General features: G+C 44.8%; 2 protein-coding genes across 2 annotated transcripts; one reads left to right on the top strand and one right to left on the bottom strand.

Annotated features, from left to right (window-relative positions):
* LOC8083802 (cinnamoyl-CoA reductase-like SNL6) lies at positions 1,399-8,287 on the bottom strand. Its single transcript, XM_002440261.2, has 5 exons — positions 7,796-8,287; positions 5,199-5,374; positions 2,450-2,650; positions 2,137-2,290; positions 1,399-2,025 (listed from the first exon to the last, which is right to left on the bottom strand). The coding sequence occupies exons 1-5, from the start codon at positions 8,049-8,051 to the stop codon at positions 1,709-1,711; spliced, it is 1,104 nt and encodes a 367-aa protein (XP_002440306.1). The 5' UTR covers positions 8,052-8,287; the 3' UTR covers positions 1,399-1,708.
* LOC8064719 lies at positions 20,388-21,522 on the top strand. The gene has a single exon (XM_002441525.2). It carries the CDS (start codon positions 20,496-20,498, stop codon positions 21,417-21,419), a length of 924 nt encoding a protein of 307 aa, XP_002441570.1. The 5' UTR covers positions 20,388-20,495; the 3' UTR covers positions 21,420-21,522.

The raw sequence follows: 21,557 nt of genomic DNA, 5'->3' as shown, positions 1-21,557 counted from the left end.
TCATGTGTCTGTTTCTGCTATAAGATCTGTATGTTTCGTTAATTTAGTCAAGTCATTTCGTATATAGTTGCCTCTCTGCTTCAATAGTTTTGTTTTATCGTTTCACATGTTGTCCCATGTTTATCGTTGTTATGAGATATAAGTCTTGCCTTATTGTTATGTTTCATATATTATGCTCTCATGCTTTTACTAATGACATGCTTCACATGTTAATTGATCACATGTCCCATATTTCTATGAACATGTTTGATATTATAATTTTATGATTAATAATCCTTTATATGTCATCATAATGTTAATTTATGGAATTAAAATGTTTCCTCAAAAAAAATTATAGAATTAAAATGATATGAAAATTACCTATTTATCTAACACCCCTTATATCTTCAAGCTTTAAATTAAGAAGGTGCCAGGCTACGAATCCGAGTCGGAAGGCCCGAAGCTCACTGTTCTAACCAGTCACACCGGAGAAACTTGGCAAAAGAAAATCTATAAATAGTTTTTTCATAGAATATTCCAAAAATTGTGCAATTAAAAAATCCTAAAACAAACTTAATTTTAGTTTACAAAACATGAAATTGATTTAGTTTTTTTAAATCATGCTATATAGCCTGAAATTATTTGAATTTCTATGCCTCTTTTTGGTGTTTGTTTATAGCAATTTGTCTCATTATCTATTACAATTAATCCACCTTGATGACATATAGATTATACAAAAGTGCATGACTTTGCTGACAATGAAGTGTCAACCACCTCATTCTTGATCCTAATTAATTTCTCCCGACAAAATATCAACGTACTCCGATTTATCGGTCTAGTGATTGACATGGTGCCACATATGACGGCTGATGTGGCATCATATATTAGATAAAACATCATCTAAGATCACGGAGAGTAAAAAAACAAACGGTTTTGGAAGTTTATAGTAAGGACTATAAAATCTGATATACGAAAACGGAAAATCCTACGAGGTGTTCTCTTCGCTAAATGATGGCTTCCGTGTTCTGGCCCGGACCGGCATTATCTCCGTGCCCGCGTGCCCGGCCGCGCTGAGTCTGCCGCTCCAGACGGACCGGAAAATGTTCTCTCATGCGTGATGCAATTAACGTGCAACGATGATTCGTCTTATAAATTCTCTTCTTTTTTTTTTCCGATTGGGTCTCCTGAATCTTGAGGCTTATGCCTTGTTTAGTTCCCGAAGTGAAAAATTTCGTGACACTGTAGCACTTTCGTTTGTTTGTGGTAATTATTTTCCAACTATAGACTAACTAGGCTCAAAAGATTCGTCTCGTCAATTTCGACCAAAGTGTGCAATTAGTTTTTATTTTCGTTTATATTTAATACTCCATGCATGCGTCTAAAGATTCGATGTGACGGGAAATCTTGAAAAATTTTAGGTAGAAGTAAACAAGGCCTTAGCTATGCGTTGCATTTTGTGCCGTCGATCTGTTCTGTTCGGCCAAAATTTTGCTGGTCTGCCTCCAATGCTCTGACGTCCGTTGTGACGTGTCACTCGTGCTGCCACTCTGTTCTAGTGTTCTGTGCTACCGCACTCGGTTTGTCAGGCTGTACCCTGTACAACACATTCTACTAATACGTACCGAGTAGAAAAGCTTTATTGATGCAATTAACACTATGTACAAGGTCATTCACTCACACTCCAGCATCAGCAGCTCTCCTCCTCCACCATCAGACACCTCACCCGTTTTCACTCGTACAACACGGGGAAGTAGGCGTCGTAGGTGCACCTCCTCCGCGCGGACATCAGCGCCGACAGCTTCCTGTTGCAGAGCTGGAACCGCGGCGGCCGGTCGTCGTCGTCGGGCGTCGCTGGAACCCTGCCCGGGAGCCCCAGCTGCCGCTGCAGCTCCGCGAACTCCTCGCCTCGTCGGACCACGTGGTCGTAGCAGATGTACCGCCCCCCGGCCGTGCCGCTCATCTCCTCGTACACGCGGACGTGCGCCTCAGCCACTCTTTCCACGTTCGCTGTCGCCAGCAGGCCTTCGGCGAGCATGGCATGCGCTCCTGCAAACGTACAATATGCAGATGTGGTGAGCTCGAATTTTCTATGGCCGTCAAGAGATGTTATTGATCGATCTGCTGGCCAGTCAAGATAGTCGTAGAAAGGCAGGAGACCTTTGAGGTAGGCAATGGATGGAGTAGGGTTCCGCCTCCGGAATCCTGGCCCGGTTACAAGTGCAGGGCATATGGTCACTAGCTTCAGGTCTGTCCCCCGTGCTGCCCTCCATGCCGCCTTTTCCGCCATCGTCTTGCCAAGTGACAGCCATAGCTGCAAAATGTTTAGGTTCCAGCATTAAAATTTTGCTATAGTGTTGGCGTGTTCCATAAAAATGACGAGACCGATTCTTCACATTGTAGGCTGTAGCCATAAAAAAATTGGCGCTGTTTAATACATCAGTTGTGGACTTGTGGTGTTCGTATAACTCACCTTGTTGTCCCGGCAGAAGCTCTCATCGCTCCAACAGTTCTCATCAATGGTGGTTGGGAACCGGCGGTCATGAGGGTAGTTTTGCCTCCACACACATGCCAACAGTGACGACGTGAGAACGCACTTCCTCACGGACTCTGTCCTCACACATGCTTCGACCACCTGCTCTGCTGCTTTGGCTTCCAAGCGTGCCATGTGTTTCTGTCGACATTGAAATTCACAAGTAAGACACTTATTTTACATCAGAGTTAATTAGTTATGGCTTTTGAAGATAGAACAATATACAAAGTATGTGAAACCTGTATAATGTTAATCGTTAAAATATCAGATATCTGATCGCAGAATTGGGAACTGTAAATATCTACAATAAATTGTGCTACCAGGTGCAGGTATACTTGATCAGCACCATTAATAAAAAGTCCAAATGGAGCATTTTAGACACACCAAAAAGTAGCAGGCATAGCATAATAGTGATCCAAAGGTTACTTGGGGTTGTTGTAAAAAAAAGTTACTTGGGGTTACTCAAAAGTTGTCAAGTTTAGTTTAGTAGGCATTATTATATTTTTATTTTTCTGACGCCTGGAGAATTACAAAGACGGATTCTGCAATCCGTTGATATTTTTTAATACTCTACCACACACACTTTTTTGTCTCTTAATGGAATTATTTTAATACATCTTTGGGTATTTTTCTGAATATAGCACACTCCATTTGTCCCAGGAGCGGATATTATTCTTAGGTATTCTTAATGTAACATTTTCCATTACTATCTCTAGCAAATGCACTTGAATTACTAGACACAGCCTCATGCCCTCATGTCATCTACAGAAGTAATGTTTTTATTGTTCCAGTCGAAAATGATGGTGCTGGTTGGCATATTAATGTCCTATGGGTCCATGCTCACAAAAATGTGATTGTGACCGCCCAACTAGCAATCATGGCTTCAACACTTGCTCGGTGACTCTTGATCATGGGGGATAATCATTTTGTATATGCTAATGCCTATGCCTAGTGGCAAGTTCAATCAACATCAACGGACTACAGAAATGTAAATGCAAATCGGCTTGCGAGCGCTTTGGTCGCAAAATCAGAGTCCTATGTAATCGGCTTTCTTGCCAGTAGCAGTAGGTCCTTCTTGTGGGTGATAGGCTGCTCGCCTTCGCCTTACTCGTGACAGGCTTGTACCTTAAATTTCTCTTCCTCTTAATGAAATACGGGCACAACCCCCGGTCGCGAAATAAAAATGTAAATGCAAATGCATATCTTTATTTCATGATTATACAAACAATTTAAGAGGCATATTTAAAATTGCACCTACAAAAGTATAATAGATTTGGTAGGGAATGACAAAAAGGACAACAAAAGTGGATCACCTAACTATTGAGTTCAAATTGAGTCATTGTTGACTTAAAAGCTGTTCAGAGAGGGCACTGTTAACTACTACAACTGAAAAAGGGGAGGCATGCCCAGATGTTCATACTATTTGTCAACTGGGAGAACTTTCTACTGCAACCAAAAGAACAATTAGATGCCTTTCATGTTTATGTTCAAATGATAAGAAGATCACCACCTTATATATAGCCACAAGAGGTTACATATATTTAAAGGCAAAGACCATGTAACAAGATGTTATGGGACATGATTCCAACCCAGCTTTAATAAATATATAGAGATGTGTGACATGCAGAAAGAAAGAATTGAGTCCATATCTATGACGAGGCTAATAAAGTAAGGCAAGGGCGCAAGGCAATGGCAACATCAGACGTGGTCTAATGAAGTCTCCACGATACCAAACTGAGTGGATGTGTGATAGTTCCATTTTGGAACACTTGCACAAGAAACATAACAACAAACTCGCAACCATTTAATGGTTAGACTGGAACACCTATAATCAATTCATTTCCAGCATATTTGCAGTTGCCAACATTCACCTACCACCGCAGTCTTCCTTGAGCTAAACAGGACAACATGAGGCTGGTTATCAATTAGCACCTCTGAAGGTCAAATACTCCAGATACACAAAGCCTTGTACAAATCAAACTGCGGTAGTCTCAGGAAGTTTTAAATCAATGGTTGATGGTAGGATTCACCATCAGAGGGGAACACCTTGCCAACCAAAAGGTCAGTGTTCCTCTATCTAGGAAATTCGAACTCTCCTGCTCTCGAACCGAAAACAAGGAAAGCTAGCTTCTGGTAACATACTCCACAGATTACGCATGGCCTCAGTTGAGCCATTTCACAGGATCATTCTAAGGTGTGAGTGCCATCCTTAGTTTGTATTCCATACCTTAAACCTTACTGGATATAGTGAGTGGGTTATTTAAACAGATCAGAACCTATTTTTCCTGGTCCTCAAAATCTTAGCATGGTTGTTCCATCCCAATCAAAATGCAATTTACATGGTGGTCTATTCCAACTGATTTTTATTCATGATCCAACTGACATAAGCCTTTTGTCTTCCTTTTAGCAATTTAAAACTCTTAAAATTAGTGCCTAGAATTCTCTTATTAATTTTGTCTATCAAGTTGGCACCTACATATTCCATAATGTGCATCTCTACTCTTCCTCGAAAAGAATAAGACAAAGGCTTCTGCTTTACAGCACACTGAGAAGCAGGATTATATAAAAGTATATAAGACAAAACTAGATCTTGTTTCACAGACTGTGACTTTTGTGGCAGAATTTTCTGCTCAGAGAATTAGATGCTGAGTAAATATAGGATGAAACCAATACAGGTTGAGTAGCTCACCGTGTAACCGGAGATGCCCCCTGGATCCACAAGTGACGAGGTGTGAAAGACACCAACACAGCCGTCAAAAGCTTCATGCAAGCTCTCCGGGTCCATCACATTTGCGATCACAGTCCAGACCCCGTCCCTGCCATTCTCCCCAAACATCTCCATCTCCCGCAGCTTGTCAAGGTCCTCTGCGATAGCCAAAAAAACACATACACACATAAATAGCTACATTGATATGACAGAAAGTTCAGTAAGACCAATTTTGCAATAGGAATGTTTCAGTTCATGACAACATGCACTTTGAGCAATGGTAACATATCAGGTTTCACAAGAACTTACTTTCCCTAGAGAAGCCTTGGAAACCACAAATGGAAATTTCAGTTGTTAATTTCTGTTTAAGAGGCCCAATTTTGAAACTTACAATGAGTCGTCATCTGATTGAGCATTATATAGAGTGAATGAAGTTTTTTCTCATGTCACATTGTTGCTGACTAAGATTTTGGATAAGAACACATGCAGGCTATGGTTGCAACTCTCCTATTCCAAAAAGTTGAAAACTGCCTCTACACACCTCAAAGTAATGAAGTTGGAAATATTATGTGCCCATAGGGCAAACGGTTGATGATCAATTTTGTTTTTCCAAGTAGCCCCCAAACAAATATTATGAAATACCATCATCGGAAATCATACGAAACATGTGCAATTATCAACAATTTATCTCTGCCTAAGATGATGTTAGTTGGTGCAACTTTGTCTCTTTTTTAATATAGAAATTGCGCTGCTGCATATCATGTCACACTAAATGAATTCAATTTTACCAGAGAGAAAAGCCAAAAATCACCAACCCCGTAACATGAACAGCATGTCATGCAAAATCTTGTACATGTATACAACCACAACCAGAATTTTTGACTTCTCCTAGTGGGGGCTTCTCCTAGTGTTTTAACATTCAAAATTTAGTACAAATTTTCCCTACTGAATGCCTCCTAGTGAAATTCTCATGTGTTATGACTAGTGGTAGTGTTTTATTATTACTATTTAAAAACACTAGGAGAAGTCCACCATCCACCATTTTGGTAGTGAACAGAACAACATCATCTTTGGAAAAACGTTTGTTCTTCCATAAATGTTTCTGTGTCTAACATTTTCCATGGTTTTCGTCAACCATTCAACCCTAATTGGCAAGATTTCAAAAATAACAAGGTGTTAAGGAACAAGACATGATGCATCAGCTAGTATTGAATTATTAATTGCCTTAATGATCCTTTCAGTAAGTTGGTAAGATGAGGCTAACTTATCAGTGTACTATTAATGAATATCAGACATGCAACTCTCATGCTCCTCAATGGGGGTCCCAGAGAAAAAGACCCCATTTGGAATGCAGGAATTTTTTCCCCTATTTTTCTGTTTTCACTGTGAAATTACTGTGTTTCAAACAGGCCCTAAAGAAAAATGGCATGACCTTGAAAGGAGTGAACTGGTGGGAGAGAAAAATGGGACATCTCTTTTGCATGACTTTGGCTTCTTGCCGTCCAAAGAGAGTGACATGTTCAATTTGATGATAAGGGCTACGCAAATTTCCTCTAGTCCAAGAAAACTTCATTGGTGAAATATCAAGTTATCAAATAGACTAAGAGTGACGTGCCCATACAGCGTGGACCAAGCAACTAACTATGATGCAATATCCAACTACAACTGCACAATGGTAGCAAAAAACTGTACTAATACGTAGGGGTCAGCACTGGGCCACACATCACGTACTGCTGGTGACCTCATTGGGACGAAAAATTAATGACCTGGAATAACTTGTGCCAACAAAACATTGTTGCGTATCACAAAACGTGGAGCCATTAACCATCATTTGTACAAACTGTAGACATTCAACTCCATGTCAGGCAGACATCAATTGCAAATAAATCGCCAAAAGGTTTCTCAGGAATTTTCTTTCTGAACGAACAGTGGGGAATTTTCCACCAACCTACCACCAGGCAACGCACCATGCATGCACCGAAGCATACGGATATACTAGAAAACAAGAGACGAACAAAGAGACAACGCCACAACGGGTTGCCCAGCTACAAGCAATACTATTGAAATCTAGAAGAAGATTAATAACAAATCTCAGATTAGGACAGCAGAACAAGCGGGAGACCGGAAGTCAGCGGGAACGTTCTAGTGATAAATTAATGTACTATAGTAAGCTTTACTCTCGAACCTAATTTTTCTTACCGCGTTTTTGAACTCCCGACAAAACGTGCGCATTACGAAACTTAACTGGAAATTGCTCCACATCTTGTGCCCGAGAAGGCTCAACATCTCGTGCCCGAGACGGAAGTCGTGCCGTGAAATTCTGACCACTTTGAATTAAATCAAATCAAAAAGTAGAACAGCAGCATCGCAGGCAGGAACAGGAAGAAGGACAGGAGCGGTTCGCATTTCCAATCATCAGCGAAAACAACCTTCAGAATTCAGAAACAGGGTGCGGCAACCGCAACCAGACACGGAGACATCCCACCGCGAAATGAAATGCGAGGAGAGGCGCATCCGATTTGAGGCAGCCCCCAATCCGTGAAGGGGAGTAATAATAAGGTAAAGACTAACTAACTAACCTTGCGTCTCGATGGCGAGGCGGACATCGTAGCCGTGGCGGAGCAGGCAGTCGACGACGGCGAAGCCAAGGAAGGACGTGCCCCCCGTGACGCACACGGTGCGCGCCTCCGCGCCGGCGGGCTCCGCGGCGCGGGCCGCGCGCTTGGCGGCACCCCCGCCGCCGGGCCTCCACGCCCACGCGCCGTGGAGCAGCAGCGCGGCGCGCATCTCCTCCACCTCGGCCTCCAGGCTCTGCGTGCTCCGCAGCACCCCCATGTCGCCGTCCCCTCCGCGCCTCCGCCGACGCCTCGCTGGCCTTAAGCCTTATTGCCTTGGCGTCCCCGCGTCGCCGTGCCGTGGAGTGAATTCCTGGACGGATTAGTGCGTGCAGTGGTGGACTGGTGGGTTTGGGAGAAGCGTGCTCTGCTCTGCTATGGCTATGCTCTGCCCTGCTCTCTGGGGCGGCCTCGGGATTGTGCTGTGTGATCGGTGGGTGGAGGGTCGCGCGTGAGGCCTCCATAAATAGCAGTTCCCGTAAATAAAAGCCGCGCGTGCTTGGTGAGGATTGAGCCGAGCTTCGTTTCCGTTTTTTTGGCTTTTTGTTGCTGCACTCGGCTCGAGCCCGGAGCGTGGGCTGCACTCGGCTCGTGGTAATGGCTGCCTTGGAACGCAAGGAATATGGACGAGAACGAGTCTGCTGCTCGGGTCTTGGGCCTTGTTTAGTTCACCCAAAAAATAAAAATATTTTCAAGATTTTTTGTCACATCGAATCTTTCGACACATGCATGAAGCATTAAATATAGATAAAAACAAAAACTAATTACACAGTTTACCTGTAAATCGCGAGACGAATCTTTTGATCCTAGTTAGTCCATGATCGAACAATATTTGTCACAAATAAACGCAAGTGCTACAGTAGCGAAATCCAAAAACTTTTCACATCTAAACAAGGCCTTGGATTTGGATGATCACGAATCCTACCGGTGACGTTTAATACAACTCTGCTTGATTAGTGGAGCGCCTTTTTTAAAAAACTTCAGCTCGGCAAATAGCTTTATAGGTTGAGTTGGTAGGGATCTAAATTATCATAGAAACGTTTTAGATTTGAATTCTCTCATGAAACTATTTTTAGAACATAATCAGAATCACTTTGTGAAATAGTTTAGCTAGTAGTATGGATTCTGATCCATAAGAAAAGTATTTTCTTAAACATTACGTCTCAAAAAAAATCCAATTTTTTAGGTGAAGAAAAACTTAAATACCACTTATTTTAACTTGTTCCACTAAAATGGATTATAACTAAAAAATACAGGTGATAGCACATACTAGGATGAAAAAGAAATTGTGTACCCCTCGGCCGATTCAGGAGCATAGGCAAAGAACATGATTAAATGTTTCCCTCCAATAGCGTTTGATGCTATTTCTCCTTATTCTCAAGAGAATAGGAAACGTTTCATGCAACCAAACGTCTCCGAAGTTGTTTTGGTGAAACGATTTGCTAACAATAGCTTCTCATAGTAGGTAAAAATGATAACATGTCCAAGTGTCCATATTTTTTTTCCTGGAATCACGGAAGAAGCAATGTGGATCGGAACCTTCCATACCGTTTGGTAACTGAGGATGTGAAGCTGTTCCTAGAGCCTGTGCAGAAAAACTACCAAAATGGGTTTTAAAAGTAGACTAGTTTTTTTTCCAAGACACATATTCAATGTTTTTATTAGAACAATTTAGGCCCCGTTTGAATCAACTAAGGCCTTGTTTAGTTCACCCCAAAAATCAAAAAGTTTTCAAGATTCCCTGTCACATCGAATCTTTCGGCACATGCATGAAGCATTAAATATAGACAAAAATAAAAACTAATTTTACAGTTTAATTGTAAATCACGAGATGAATCTTTTGATCCTAGTTAGTCCATAATTAGACAATATTTGCCGCAAACAAACGAAAGTGCTACAATAGCGAAATCCAAAATCTTTTCACATCTAAACAAGGCCTAAACCTTTAAGTTGCAATAGTCGGATGAGCCATTTATAATAGCTTTATTATACCGTTCGTGAAAAAATAGCTTTATTATAATTGTGTTTGAATAGTACAAAGTAGCTTAGAACCTAGATGGTTTGGATCAGCCATAGCTTTTTTTAGCATTAAACGACTCATTTTAGTCCATCCAAATAGATCCTTAGGAAAATCAAAGAATAATCTGTGTCAAGTCTACTACTTGAACCTGAGAAAACATGTAGCGGTAAGAAAATCTAAAGGATTGAGCAATTGTTTACGAGAAAGCAAGTAAGTTTAAAAGTTTGGTTTAGGGATGAAAGCAACCATAGGTTAAATATGGAATTGGTTTAAAAGGTGGTGGCCGGGTCTCGGATAGCAGCTGGCATGATGGCGACAAGACAAGATGTTAATGATGCTGCAGACCAGGTGCTGCCATGTTCGCTTGAACTTATCACCGCTAGTTCTAAGCCATATAGAACATTGTTTTTTCTCTTATAACAAATCAACATCAACATCAACACTAGTCAAAAAAATTATCCAATTGGTCTGCCGGTGGTAGAAAACGCGCGACCATAAAAAGATTAATGTAGGACCAAAGGTACAAAGAGGTCAGAGGTAAGAGTTGAACGTTATGTCTCTTATTGCAGTAGCAGATCTATTAGAGTTTTTTTATGAGCCAAGACAATTTAGTGGGATATGCCGCTAAGTAGACCTAATCTCCTTTATATATGGGTTGCACATTAATTAAATTCATTGGAATCCAACTGTAATCAGCTCGGGCGAAAGCCCAGGGTTGTTGGGCCCTGGGTATGCCATTGTCTAATGGCGTGATCAAGTGGTTGTGTAGAGGAGATAAGAGGGGCTGCATTAGGAGAACACTATTATCTTAGTCGGAAGGATGTAGATGGGATATAATAATAAAAAAAAAGAAAGAAAGAAAGAAAGGAACGGACAAGCGCCAGCAAGTTATCCTAGATGAGTAGATACATATTGCTATACATTAGCGATCTTATAAGTTATCCCATTCAGTGCTATGTAGAATTTATGACGATATTGAGAAAGAAAAGGGAGAGAGGTGAGAGAAAGAAATTGCCGTTCCATGAAATTGTCTCAAAAGCTAAAATTCAAGACTATAAGGCCACTGTTGCACTATTGTACGAGTTACCGCCATCCAACTCATAACATTCCTTTTGTCCTATATATACACAGATAAGGAATGATGGCTTGAGTTACTATGAGACAGCTAAAAAGCAACCATTATACATCTTATATATTAATAAGTCATTTTAAGATTTCATGGCATTGATATGAGACAGTCTATCAGACAATATATACTCTCTCCATCCCAAATTATAAGTCAACCCAAGAATCTTAGAGGGTCAAATTATTCTAAGTTTGACCAAATTTATATGATAAAATAATAATTATTACGATACCAACTAAGTATCATTAGATTTTTCTTTAATGATATTTTTATAGTATAGTCACTTTACGTTATAAATCTTAGTATTTCTCTCTATAATTTTGGTCAAATTTAAAAATATTTTTAACTCTTAAAGATTCTTGAAATGACTTATAATTTGGAATTGAAGGAGTACAATATATCAATCTACTTGTCTTAACATTTTGTTGCATAAAACAACTGAAAAGACCAACGTGCGTTGCTCTGGCACCCACGTAATCGATGGCGCCCCCGTTCGTTCAATAAGGAAAAAAAAACAACACGTTTCACTTTCATGTAAGGGCGTCAATAAGCCAGGCCAGGGCAATATTCACCGAGCTCCACACACGTCTCGCCTCGCCAGCACCTGTGCCTCGGTCGTTGTTAATTTGTCTCTGTCCCGAATCACAGCGCTGTCCCGTGCATGCGGATGGCGTGAGCCAGAGATAAACACCAGGTATTTATCACAAGTCACAAGTGTGTGGTCTTCCAGAAGCCAGGAAGCAATGTCGTTTGAAGGAAAAAAAAAAGTAAACTAAAGCAAAGTGTCCCTTCTTTAGATAGCTATCGTCCCATCGCACACATGCATGTTTTCTACTACTCCTGCAGCTACCCTACTTTGGCCATGCATGCATGCATATTCCAGCAAGTTTTTCTTTTCCTTTTCTTTTCATATCATAAAACAAGTCGTAGTGTTTCGGTTCGAGCAAAGCTGAGAAAAATGAGAGATAGTGACAGAGGAGTCCGGGAGTTGTTACGAAACCGAACACGTCTGCACGTTTTTTTTTAATTATTATTTTGGCCAAGAGCTTCAACGCGGCGGTTGATGAGCCAGAGGCAGCAGCTATAGCGCAAATTCTAATTTGTTTAGGACCCGGAGTTTGAGCGCAACTACGCAAGGATGATCCGCGAATCGAAGCCTAGTCCAATCGCCAGCTTCGGGAGCCATTGACCTGCATCATCACCTTTTTTTTTATATATATAAATTCTTGTCTGAATTTTGTACGTGCTCTCCGCGCTTGCAGTAGACAAAAAATCTAAAAAATCACAAACTAACAAGGCCTTCCTAGCCCCCGGGCCGCTGACACGCACCTTAAGATTCCGTTACACGTCCCGTACAGTACTCATGAAAGCTCCGGTGGCTCGATCGGTTCCAGCCGCCAGCCGGCCGATCGGCGTCCGGCTCATCAACCGCCGGCCGGTCGGCTGGCTCCAGCCTCCAGCCGGTATCTGCCAGCCGCGGGTGGAAGTGGAGAAGGCGGCCCCACAGCCTCGGTATTGTGGATTATCTGTGGGAGAAGTAATGGGATCCGCGATTAGCTACTACTAGTACTAGGCTTTATGGACGGGATTAGGGAGCCTATGGATTACGATGTTTGTACTCTCAGCGGCCGGCCCAAGCAGAAGCAGCCATGGAGTAGCTAGTAGAAATGGATTTCTCTGATGACAGTGCACGGGACAAGTGGACCTGGACGGTTAACATCACCCACTCACGCCTAATAATTAGTATTATTAATAATAAAACTAAATAAATTACTCCTAGAAGCGATCTGTTTTCTTCTCTGCACTGTCCATCTTCGTCAGTGATACGGCGAGATGCTGCCAGCAACGTTCCAACCTGAATGAAAAAACATCAGACGGATCGAGACCGGCGTACTACGTTCACGCCTGCAGCTGCAGCTACGGAAATGGGCGCGATTCGACGAAGACGTTGTACTTAACGGCCAACGGCCGGCCCAAGCAGAAGCAACCGTGGGATTTAGCTAGATAGCTAGGAGAAATGGATTTCTCAACAGCTGAAACCAACATTCCCACGACTACAAGTGGCTTGTGTTTCTTCTCTGTACTGTCCATCTTCGTCGTCAGTGATACGGCGGTTTCAACCTTAAAAAGGGCGTGCATAGAGGGGAAAAAAAAACCATGCAGCATGCTCCTATAGTCCTATGTACGTCCACGCCTGCAGCTAGAGAGGCAGGGAAATGGACGCGACTTTGATGCCTGTGAATCTGTGGTAGTGTGGTGCGTGCTACTACTACTTCTATAAGATGATGACCACCACCAGCCGCCGCCGCCGGCGGCGACCGGAGATGCATGAAAGCTGAACCGAGAGCCAACGGGAAACAACGCAACCAGAGACAAGGACGCTCATCTCATCAGCGCAAAGGTAGCCGACGACCCGACCGAGGGACGACGGACCCAGTCATCCACTCGACCAGCTAGCGCCGATTGCGACGACTGCGACCGCACCTCAGCTGCTCGATCAGCGGCGCTACGCTCCGCCGCACACCGGGGTTGGTCCTCGGCACGCAAATCTGGTAAATCCGCACGCGACGCTGAATTTCTTGGCGGAGGATCGATCGGAGAAGGGCCCAGAGACGTGCGGGTTCCAGTGGGCGGGCACAGGAGCACATGTTCAAGATTTAGCACAGGTCTTTCGCGTGCTTTATGGGCGACTGGTCCACTACATACTGGTCGTGTCGTAGTTAACCGGAAGGCGTCAGTTTTGACGTGATTCTTTCTGAAACAAGTTAACACCCTGTTCGCTTAAGTCTACCAGCCATTTAGCAGTGTTTTTTTTTTCTTTCACAATAAATCAGTAAATAGTATTTTCTACCATAACTTTATCAACAATCAATACTTTCCTTCCATCAAGGCTTTTAAGCCAAACAAACAGCATGTGGGGTAAGTACGGATATGGAGGTGAACCAATATTTAGCATGGTTATTGAAAGTTTTTTACCATGTGTAGCTGTAAAGGCTTATGGTAAATATGAATATACAGGGACCCTTTTCTACTCCCTCTATTATAAATTGTAGGATTTTGCTAAATATTTTTTACTATGTATCTAGACAAGAATAATTTAGAAAAGTAATATAGAATTACTAATGTAAAATTGTCTTCTATATTTTATAGGAGTAAATTATTGAGAATTATTGAAAATAATTTTATTTATTCCTTGCAATACTTTTTGGTGAGTTGGAAAACTCTATAATTTTGGGAAGAAATTCTGAAGATGCTCTTATGTCCATTCTCGAACAACCTACACTCTTTGGCTTCAAATATTTTACTCATCCCGTCATCAAGAGTGGCACCAAAAACAGTGGCATTCTAGAAAATGATCCCTCTATTAAAGGTACGTACTTTCTATTTCCAAGCAAGCAAACTTTTGGGTATATACGATAACTAGTTGCACATGCATGTATCATTAGTCATTTAGTTGTGGAATTGGTACACCATTCTGGAAGGAAGAGTCGGTTACTCAATTTAATGTAGATAGCACACCTAGTTAGTTTAGATGGTTAAATTTTGAGCGCTAAGCGCTAGCATATCACTCATTTTGGGATGGCGTGAGTATTAGGGCCTGTAGGGGTTCTTGGACAACTTCTCAAGCTAGGTGAAATTGTTTTGTTTTACCAAAAGTTACTTTTGTAAACATCTTCAGCTTTAAAGCCCTTGAAAACCCACTCTCACATGCGGTGTAGGCTAGGTGAAGCTAAAAAAAAAGAGAACAAGATTCTAAGCCCCGACACAGCCAAGGTGGATTTGCCCATGAGACGAGCACAAGGGGGGCTCGCAACCACCTGTGAGCGTGCAGCTACCACCGTTGCTTGGCTTGCAGGGCGGAGCGTGAGCAGGTGCCGATGCTCGCCGGTGTGGGGGGAGAAAGAAGATAGGAGGAAAAGGACATGTCAAGAGAACGAGGCTTGTTACCGTTAGCATGATTGCTCTAATGGATATGTTAAATATGGACATATATATACAAGGAGTGTCATGCATTTTGAAGACTACATACGTACTCCCTTCATGCATTCTAGTCATTTTCATATAAAATAAGAAAGAGTGCAATAAATGTATCCTCACTTAACTTCCTAATCTAATCTATTGAAATCTGATTCTATTATCCATGATTAAAGGATGGACTCTCAATTTCTCATACAAAAACATAGCAAGTATTGAATCATGTGTTTCTATTTAGTAAACAAACGGAGCAAACCCTTCACCCATTGGGTACGTGGGTATGAAGACGTTATAGTAGTCCCCATATCTATTTACCCATGGGTGAAAAATACCCAGCCCAAAACTAAAGAAGCCCACCAGTCACCAGTCCACCGGCAGCCCATACACTGAAACCTTATGTAGTGCTAGCAAAGTACTACTCTCTACTACATGATTTGTATGGACAATGAACTATTATGGTGTTGTGACTAGTGGTTGTAGCAGAAATTATTATGTTGCTATTTGCTAGGTATATGGTGAGGTGGCTATGTGACGATGCTTGTGAATGGCTATGTGACGATGCTTGTGAATTGCTACTACGTGACTGGTGCTTGTGAATTGCTGATGTTTGGCGGGTATGGGTGACCCGCCGGGTCTAATTTACCCACCCGGGTATGGGTCTGGGAAAATTCCTCCACCCATCACTGTATATGGGGATACCCGTGGTGTCATATTATTGTCATGGGGATAGGTCTGGGGAGTTCATACCCGATGGGGATTTACCCATTGCCAACACTAGACCAGACCAGGGCACGTACGGCGGTGCACGCCTAACGTCCGACCAGGCACGTAACAGTGGTGTGGACGCAGTTAATTAGCGAGATGTGGAGAATGTGACAGGGGCTTGAAGCTAGCACGTACGTACTGCACCGAGCAAGCACTGTACACCACACCACAAGAAGCACAGGACTCCAGGTACAAAAGACTAGGGCCGGGGCCCGGGCGTACGCGTCGTCCCTCCGCTGCTGGCTGCGTCCGATTCCGTCCGGGCCATCAGTTGCTCCCGTGCATCTCCGCCGCCCGGTGTAAACGACGATCGAGGGAACGCGGGCACCGTCACACAGCCCGGTGCCCGCAGAGCAGGCGCTCGCTGTTGGCGTGGGAACGCATCCGCGGCGCGACGCGCGAGCGCTGGATAATGGCAAGATTCTGGGTGGGGCGTTGATGAAGGCACGGCACGACACATCAGGAGAAAGATGGCGATGGCGAGGACACGTACGTCCTTGTGAAACACAGCAGTCTGCTAGTACTACAATCCTATTCATATACGTATATGCAAAAACTTCTTTTATTTGGAGGACAAAGTCACATATATCAAAATTTCAGACTTTGTAACGTTTATTAATATACTCCTGGTAGCGTAACAAGGGCAATGCATGATAAGGTGAAGTGGAAACCAGAGCACTCATGACGCAAAAGGTAACTGAAACAAGCATGTTTGAATATCTAGCAGCACATATTGAGTGAACTTCTTAGCTCTCACTCACCATCCCATGTCGGCTCCATTCATTTGTCTTATAAATTGTATTTTTTTCTGCCATCCAACATTGTTTTTCTCTCACAATAAATTAGTGAATAGATACATAACTTTTCAGAACAGTGAACATACTCAGCAGGTTCAAAGAGCCTTGAGACTGCAACTGGCTAGATCTAACCAGGGTTACAATTCGAGTGTAAAAAAAAATTGGCACCCAGCGAGAAATACGAAATTTTGAGAATTTTAGCAATGTTGGACCAAATTCAAAATGTTTTTTTTAAATTTAACGTCATTTCATTAGAAACATTCTCCAATCCATCGTGTACCACAAATATATATAAAACCGACTAAATAACACAATATATTTGGCGAGCTGACGATGAGTGAGTTGCCAATGCTAGTGACGCTGGACGTGGGAGTGAGCAAATTGAATAAACTTAGGTCTTTAGTAAAAAAAATAGAGGAAATGGAGGATCTACTAGGATTTAGGATGAAAGATGAATTCAGCCAAAAAATTTTGACCGATACAATTTTTTTTGGACCCCCGAAGAAAAAGGCGACATTTTAGGAATTTCAACAAAATTTCACTGAAATTGTAAACCCTGGATCTAACAATGAAACTAAACAAGACATTTTCACTTTTTTAATCTCTCATCAGTCTACCAAAGGTAAGTTGACCTTTGAGAATCAACATGATGCTAAACAGGATTGATTACTTAAATCGTGTACCATGCAGCAATGAGCAGTTAGGAACAATACTACTTTCTGAAGTTAATTTAATTGCATTGACATGAAACTATCTACGAAATGAACACTTCACAGACATGTTCAGATATCACGTATGAAGTAGTCTGCAGCAGCGTAAGGATTAAACTTGCAGCCATTATACTTGCGTAAGGATTAAACTTGCAGCCATTTTACTATGTGAATACTTGATACATTAACAAACATATATATTGGTAAACCTGTACTTACTGATATATATTACACAACATTATATAATGAAGAAATAGTCATTTACACACCCTTAGCTTTTCTTGGCATCTGCAAGCTTTTCTTTGACATCTGCAAGGTTTTCATTGGCAGCTGCAAGCTTAATTAGCGACGTCTATACCTTGTCTCTTTGGGATAAATATGTTCTCTATTTCATTGAAAACATGTTAGCAAGTTTCACTTATCTAGATAACGATCAAATTATCTAGACACATAATCATACCTGAAGGGCAGATAATTTTTTGCATGGCTGTCCAACTGAATGGCAACTGTTCCAGTCACTCTTTTTTCTTTGTATGTTCCATTAACAGCCAGCAGATGATCTACTTGAGCAGATCTAGTATCTACATGTTGAAGTTTCATTCTAAGATTTTCAACTTCATTTTGCCAAGAGTACAAGGACAACACCATATAATCAAGACATCAGGATGATTCTCCATAAACAAATTGAATAAAAAAGCGTGGACAAGGAAAGGACTTACTGCCAGGAGCTACTTTGAGTGGAGCATTGTAATGGTCCTAGGAACTACTTTCAGTGGAATCATCGTCAGTACCATGGGTAGAAGCTTATCATTTTGATGTTTAAATTAAAAAATTAAACATCTTTATTTTCTTCCTACAAACTAGGTTTGTTATCCAATTAACTGATGCTCAATTATTGTTGAAAGGAAATATTGAATGGCAAGTGACTGGTCCATTTTTTTGTCTGTAGTTTAGTTTCCGTAGTCCAGAAACGCTGCTGATACGGTAACCAGTAATAACCAGTTCACAACACACATGAGGGTACGGGATAGAGGGATGGAGCCACAGACCGTGTAGTCCATCTTGTTCTTCTTCCCCTTCATCGATCTTCTCGTTGAGGACGGCGTCGTCCACCCTGATCGCGAACTCCATGGGCTCCCCCGCCGGTGGTGGCGATGCGTCCGCGAGCGGCTCCCTCCCGGTCCCGGCGGCGGCGCGCTGGAGCTTCCCGGGCTGCGCGTCCGCCGGGTTGTTGTTCTCCTTGTCGTGCAGCATCACCGGGCGCACCCCTCGCGCGGACACGGCGGCCGGTTCTAGGTTTGGGGTGCGGGGGTGCAGCGGAGCCGTGGAGGTGAGGAAGGGAGTGATCGAGACCGCGACCTTGTTTACTTCCAAAAAGTTTTACAAAATAAGAATATTAGTATTTTCATTTGTATTTAACAAATATTATTTAATTATAAACTAACTAGACTCAAAAAATTCGTCTCGTCAATTCTAACCAAACTGTGCAATTAGTTTTTATTTTCATCTATATTTAGTACTCTATGCATACGTCTAAAAATTCAATGTGACGGTGAATCTGAATAATTTTGTAAAATTTTGCAATTTTTTTGAAAACTAAAGAAGGCCCGCCACGGCTGATGTCCGCATCATATTCTGTTTTGCCACGTGCAATTTAATCCCAACTTGGTAGCCTAGCGCAGACTTGTCGAGACCCAACACTCGATCGGCCCACTGAGGCTGAACTTGTCAGCCCAGCTGCCCAGGTTACCCAAGACAGGAACTCGTACTTCCGTACTTGGGCTGAACCTGGCCCATCCGCACGGGCCACATGCCGCCGACGCGCACCGGCCCCGTCGCCCCACTGGTGACCATGGCACGTACGGCGGCGCACCGTGTAGGTGCACGCCTAACGTCCGACCAGGCACGAAACAGTGGTGTGGACGCAGTTAATGAGCCATGTGGAGAGCGTGGGAGAGAGAGAGAGAGACACACACACACAGCACTGCACACCACAACAAGCGTACAGGACCAAGCTCCGGTTGGTCACCAAGGACTGACAATAAAAGGCAGAAAGGGCCCGGCCCGGGCGTACGCGTCGTGCCGTCGTCCCTCCGCTCACGCTCCTCCGCTGCTGGCTGCGTCAGGTCCGTCCGAATCATCTGCTTCCGTGCATCTCCGCCGCCCGCCGCGGTCGGTGCCGCTCGACGTGGGAACGCGGGAGCGCGGGCACCGCCACAGCCCACAGCCCGGTGCCCGCACAGGGTAGGGGATCGCTGTTGGCGTGGGAACGCATCCGCGGCGCGGCGCGACGCGCGAGCGCGGGATGGCCATAGGCTCTGGGTGGGGTGTCAATGAAGGCGCGACACGGCACCGGGAAAAAAAGATCGACGGCGACGGCACGAGGTCCTTGTGGAACAGCAGTCTGCTACTACAATCCTATTCCTACAGGGTAGTTAGCTACGCGTGTCCCTGTCGGCCGTAGCGTACAGTGCACAGTATGCTGCTATGTAACGCACTTTATTCTGTGCATTTTCCAACAGAAAAGGGAGCTAGGGCCCGGAGACGAGGCTTGGAGTCCAAGGGAGTGATCATGCGACGCGATGAGAGTCGTTGTTCGTTAACCCGTCTAGCGCCCACGCCGGTAGTGCTGGTAGTGCTGTAGTGGACACTCACTCAATGACGCCACCGTCGACTCGCGGTCTCCGGTCACTAGCAGGGCCGGCGACGACCGACCGGAGTGCATGCAGCTTCTTTGAGTTTGTCCGCAAAGCGACCACAGTGAAAACTACTCGCACTCGGGGGGCCAGGCTAGATGACATGGCATTGGCAATACGACGTGAAATTAAACACAAATCTCAGCGACATGCACTAAATATAAACGGATAACATCCTCCATAGGGCAGCGCATCCGCTCGTTGGGTCATTCGCTCATTCCTTCGTTCCGTCTGCACGCGTCACAGCCGTCGTCGTCATTGTCAAGGACAAAACAAAGACTGCCAGAGTCTGGTACTGACCTTCTGGAACGCCTCCCTGGCTGGGCCCACCCCCTCCACCACCACCACCTTGTGGCGAGACGAGCCATGGCATCCCCGCCGTTCAAACGCCTCGGGCCCCACCCCCACCCGCGCCTCCTCCTCCGCCTTTGTATATAAACACCGGCCTCTTCTTATCCCCCGCACCGCACGTCTCCTCGGGCCTCAGCCCTCCTACCACCCTCGCCGCGGCCGCGCCACACAAAAGCGTCACGCCGTCTGTCACAAAAGCTCACGAGTTGCGTCGCGTCGCGGCCATGGAGGAGAGAATTCCCCAACGACCAAGAGAGGCACAAGCACCCACCGTCGCTCAGCCGGCGCCGACGACCGGCAAGCCCTGCGATGACGGCGATGCTCTAGCTCCCGCCATCCAGCTGCTTTCGTCGTCGTCCTCAGGCGAGGAGTCGTCCGACGACGAGGGGGAGCTCGAGTTCGAGTTCCCGTTCGTCAGCAGGGACTCCCCCGCGGGCACGGCCGCCCCGGCCGACGAGCTCTTCGCCGACGGCCGGATCAGGACTTTCTACCCGGTGTTCGGCCGCGGCGCCAGCAGCCACGGCGGCTGCACGACGCGTCCGGCTGCTCCGGCGGCTGCCCCGCCGCGGGTGAGGGGCCAGCTGGGAAAGTTGTTCCTGGAGGAAACCCGGGAGCGCAACTCCTCCACTAGCTCCACGTCGTCGTCGTCGTCGTCGTCAGGGGCCGCCACGGACGACGACGGCCTGGAAGGCGTGGCGCCGGAGAGCTACTGCGTGTGGCGTCCGGGCTCGTCCGCGTCGCCCTCCCCGCCGACGCCGCCCAGGAAGAGCGGGTCCACGGGGTCCATGGCGCGATGGCTCCGCATCAGCGACCTCGCGGTGGGCCGCAGCCACAGCGACGGCAGGGAGAAGTTCCTCTTTCTCGCCGCCGCGCCGGCGCACGACGCGCCCAGGCGGAGCAAGAAGCCTGCCCCTGTCCCTGCCCGGCCTGCAGGCGCCAGGAAGCCTGCGCCCTCCGCCGCCGTCGCCGCCGCAGACGCCGACACCGCCGCCGCCCACCGGATAGCGCACCTCGCCAGAGGCGGACTCGGCGTCCCCGTCCCACCAGGCGGCACGCCGCGGCGCACGTTCCTGCCGTACCGCGAGGAGCTCGTGGGCTTCTTCGCCAACGTGAATGGCATCAGCCGGAGCCACCACCATCCGTTCTGACGTCTTGTCACAGGCGAACAAACTATTCGATCAGTTACACACCCTGATTAATTATTCAGTTTTCAGGGCTTGGATTGGATTGCGGCAAAAAAAAAAAATCAAATTCTACTGTATGTGATTATCGCTTTTTTTACTAGT

This window comes from Sorghum bicolor, chromosome 9, assembly GCF_000003195.3.
Source record: "Sorghum bicolor cultivar BTx623 chromosome 9, Sorghum_bicolor_NCBIv3, whole genome shotgun sequence".
NCBI classification, from domain to species: Eukaryota; Viridiplantae; Streptophyta; class Magnoliopsida; order Poales; family Poaceae; genus Sorghum; species Sorghum bicolor.
This window is presented reverse-complemented; position numbering and strand designations above follow the sequence as displayed.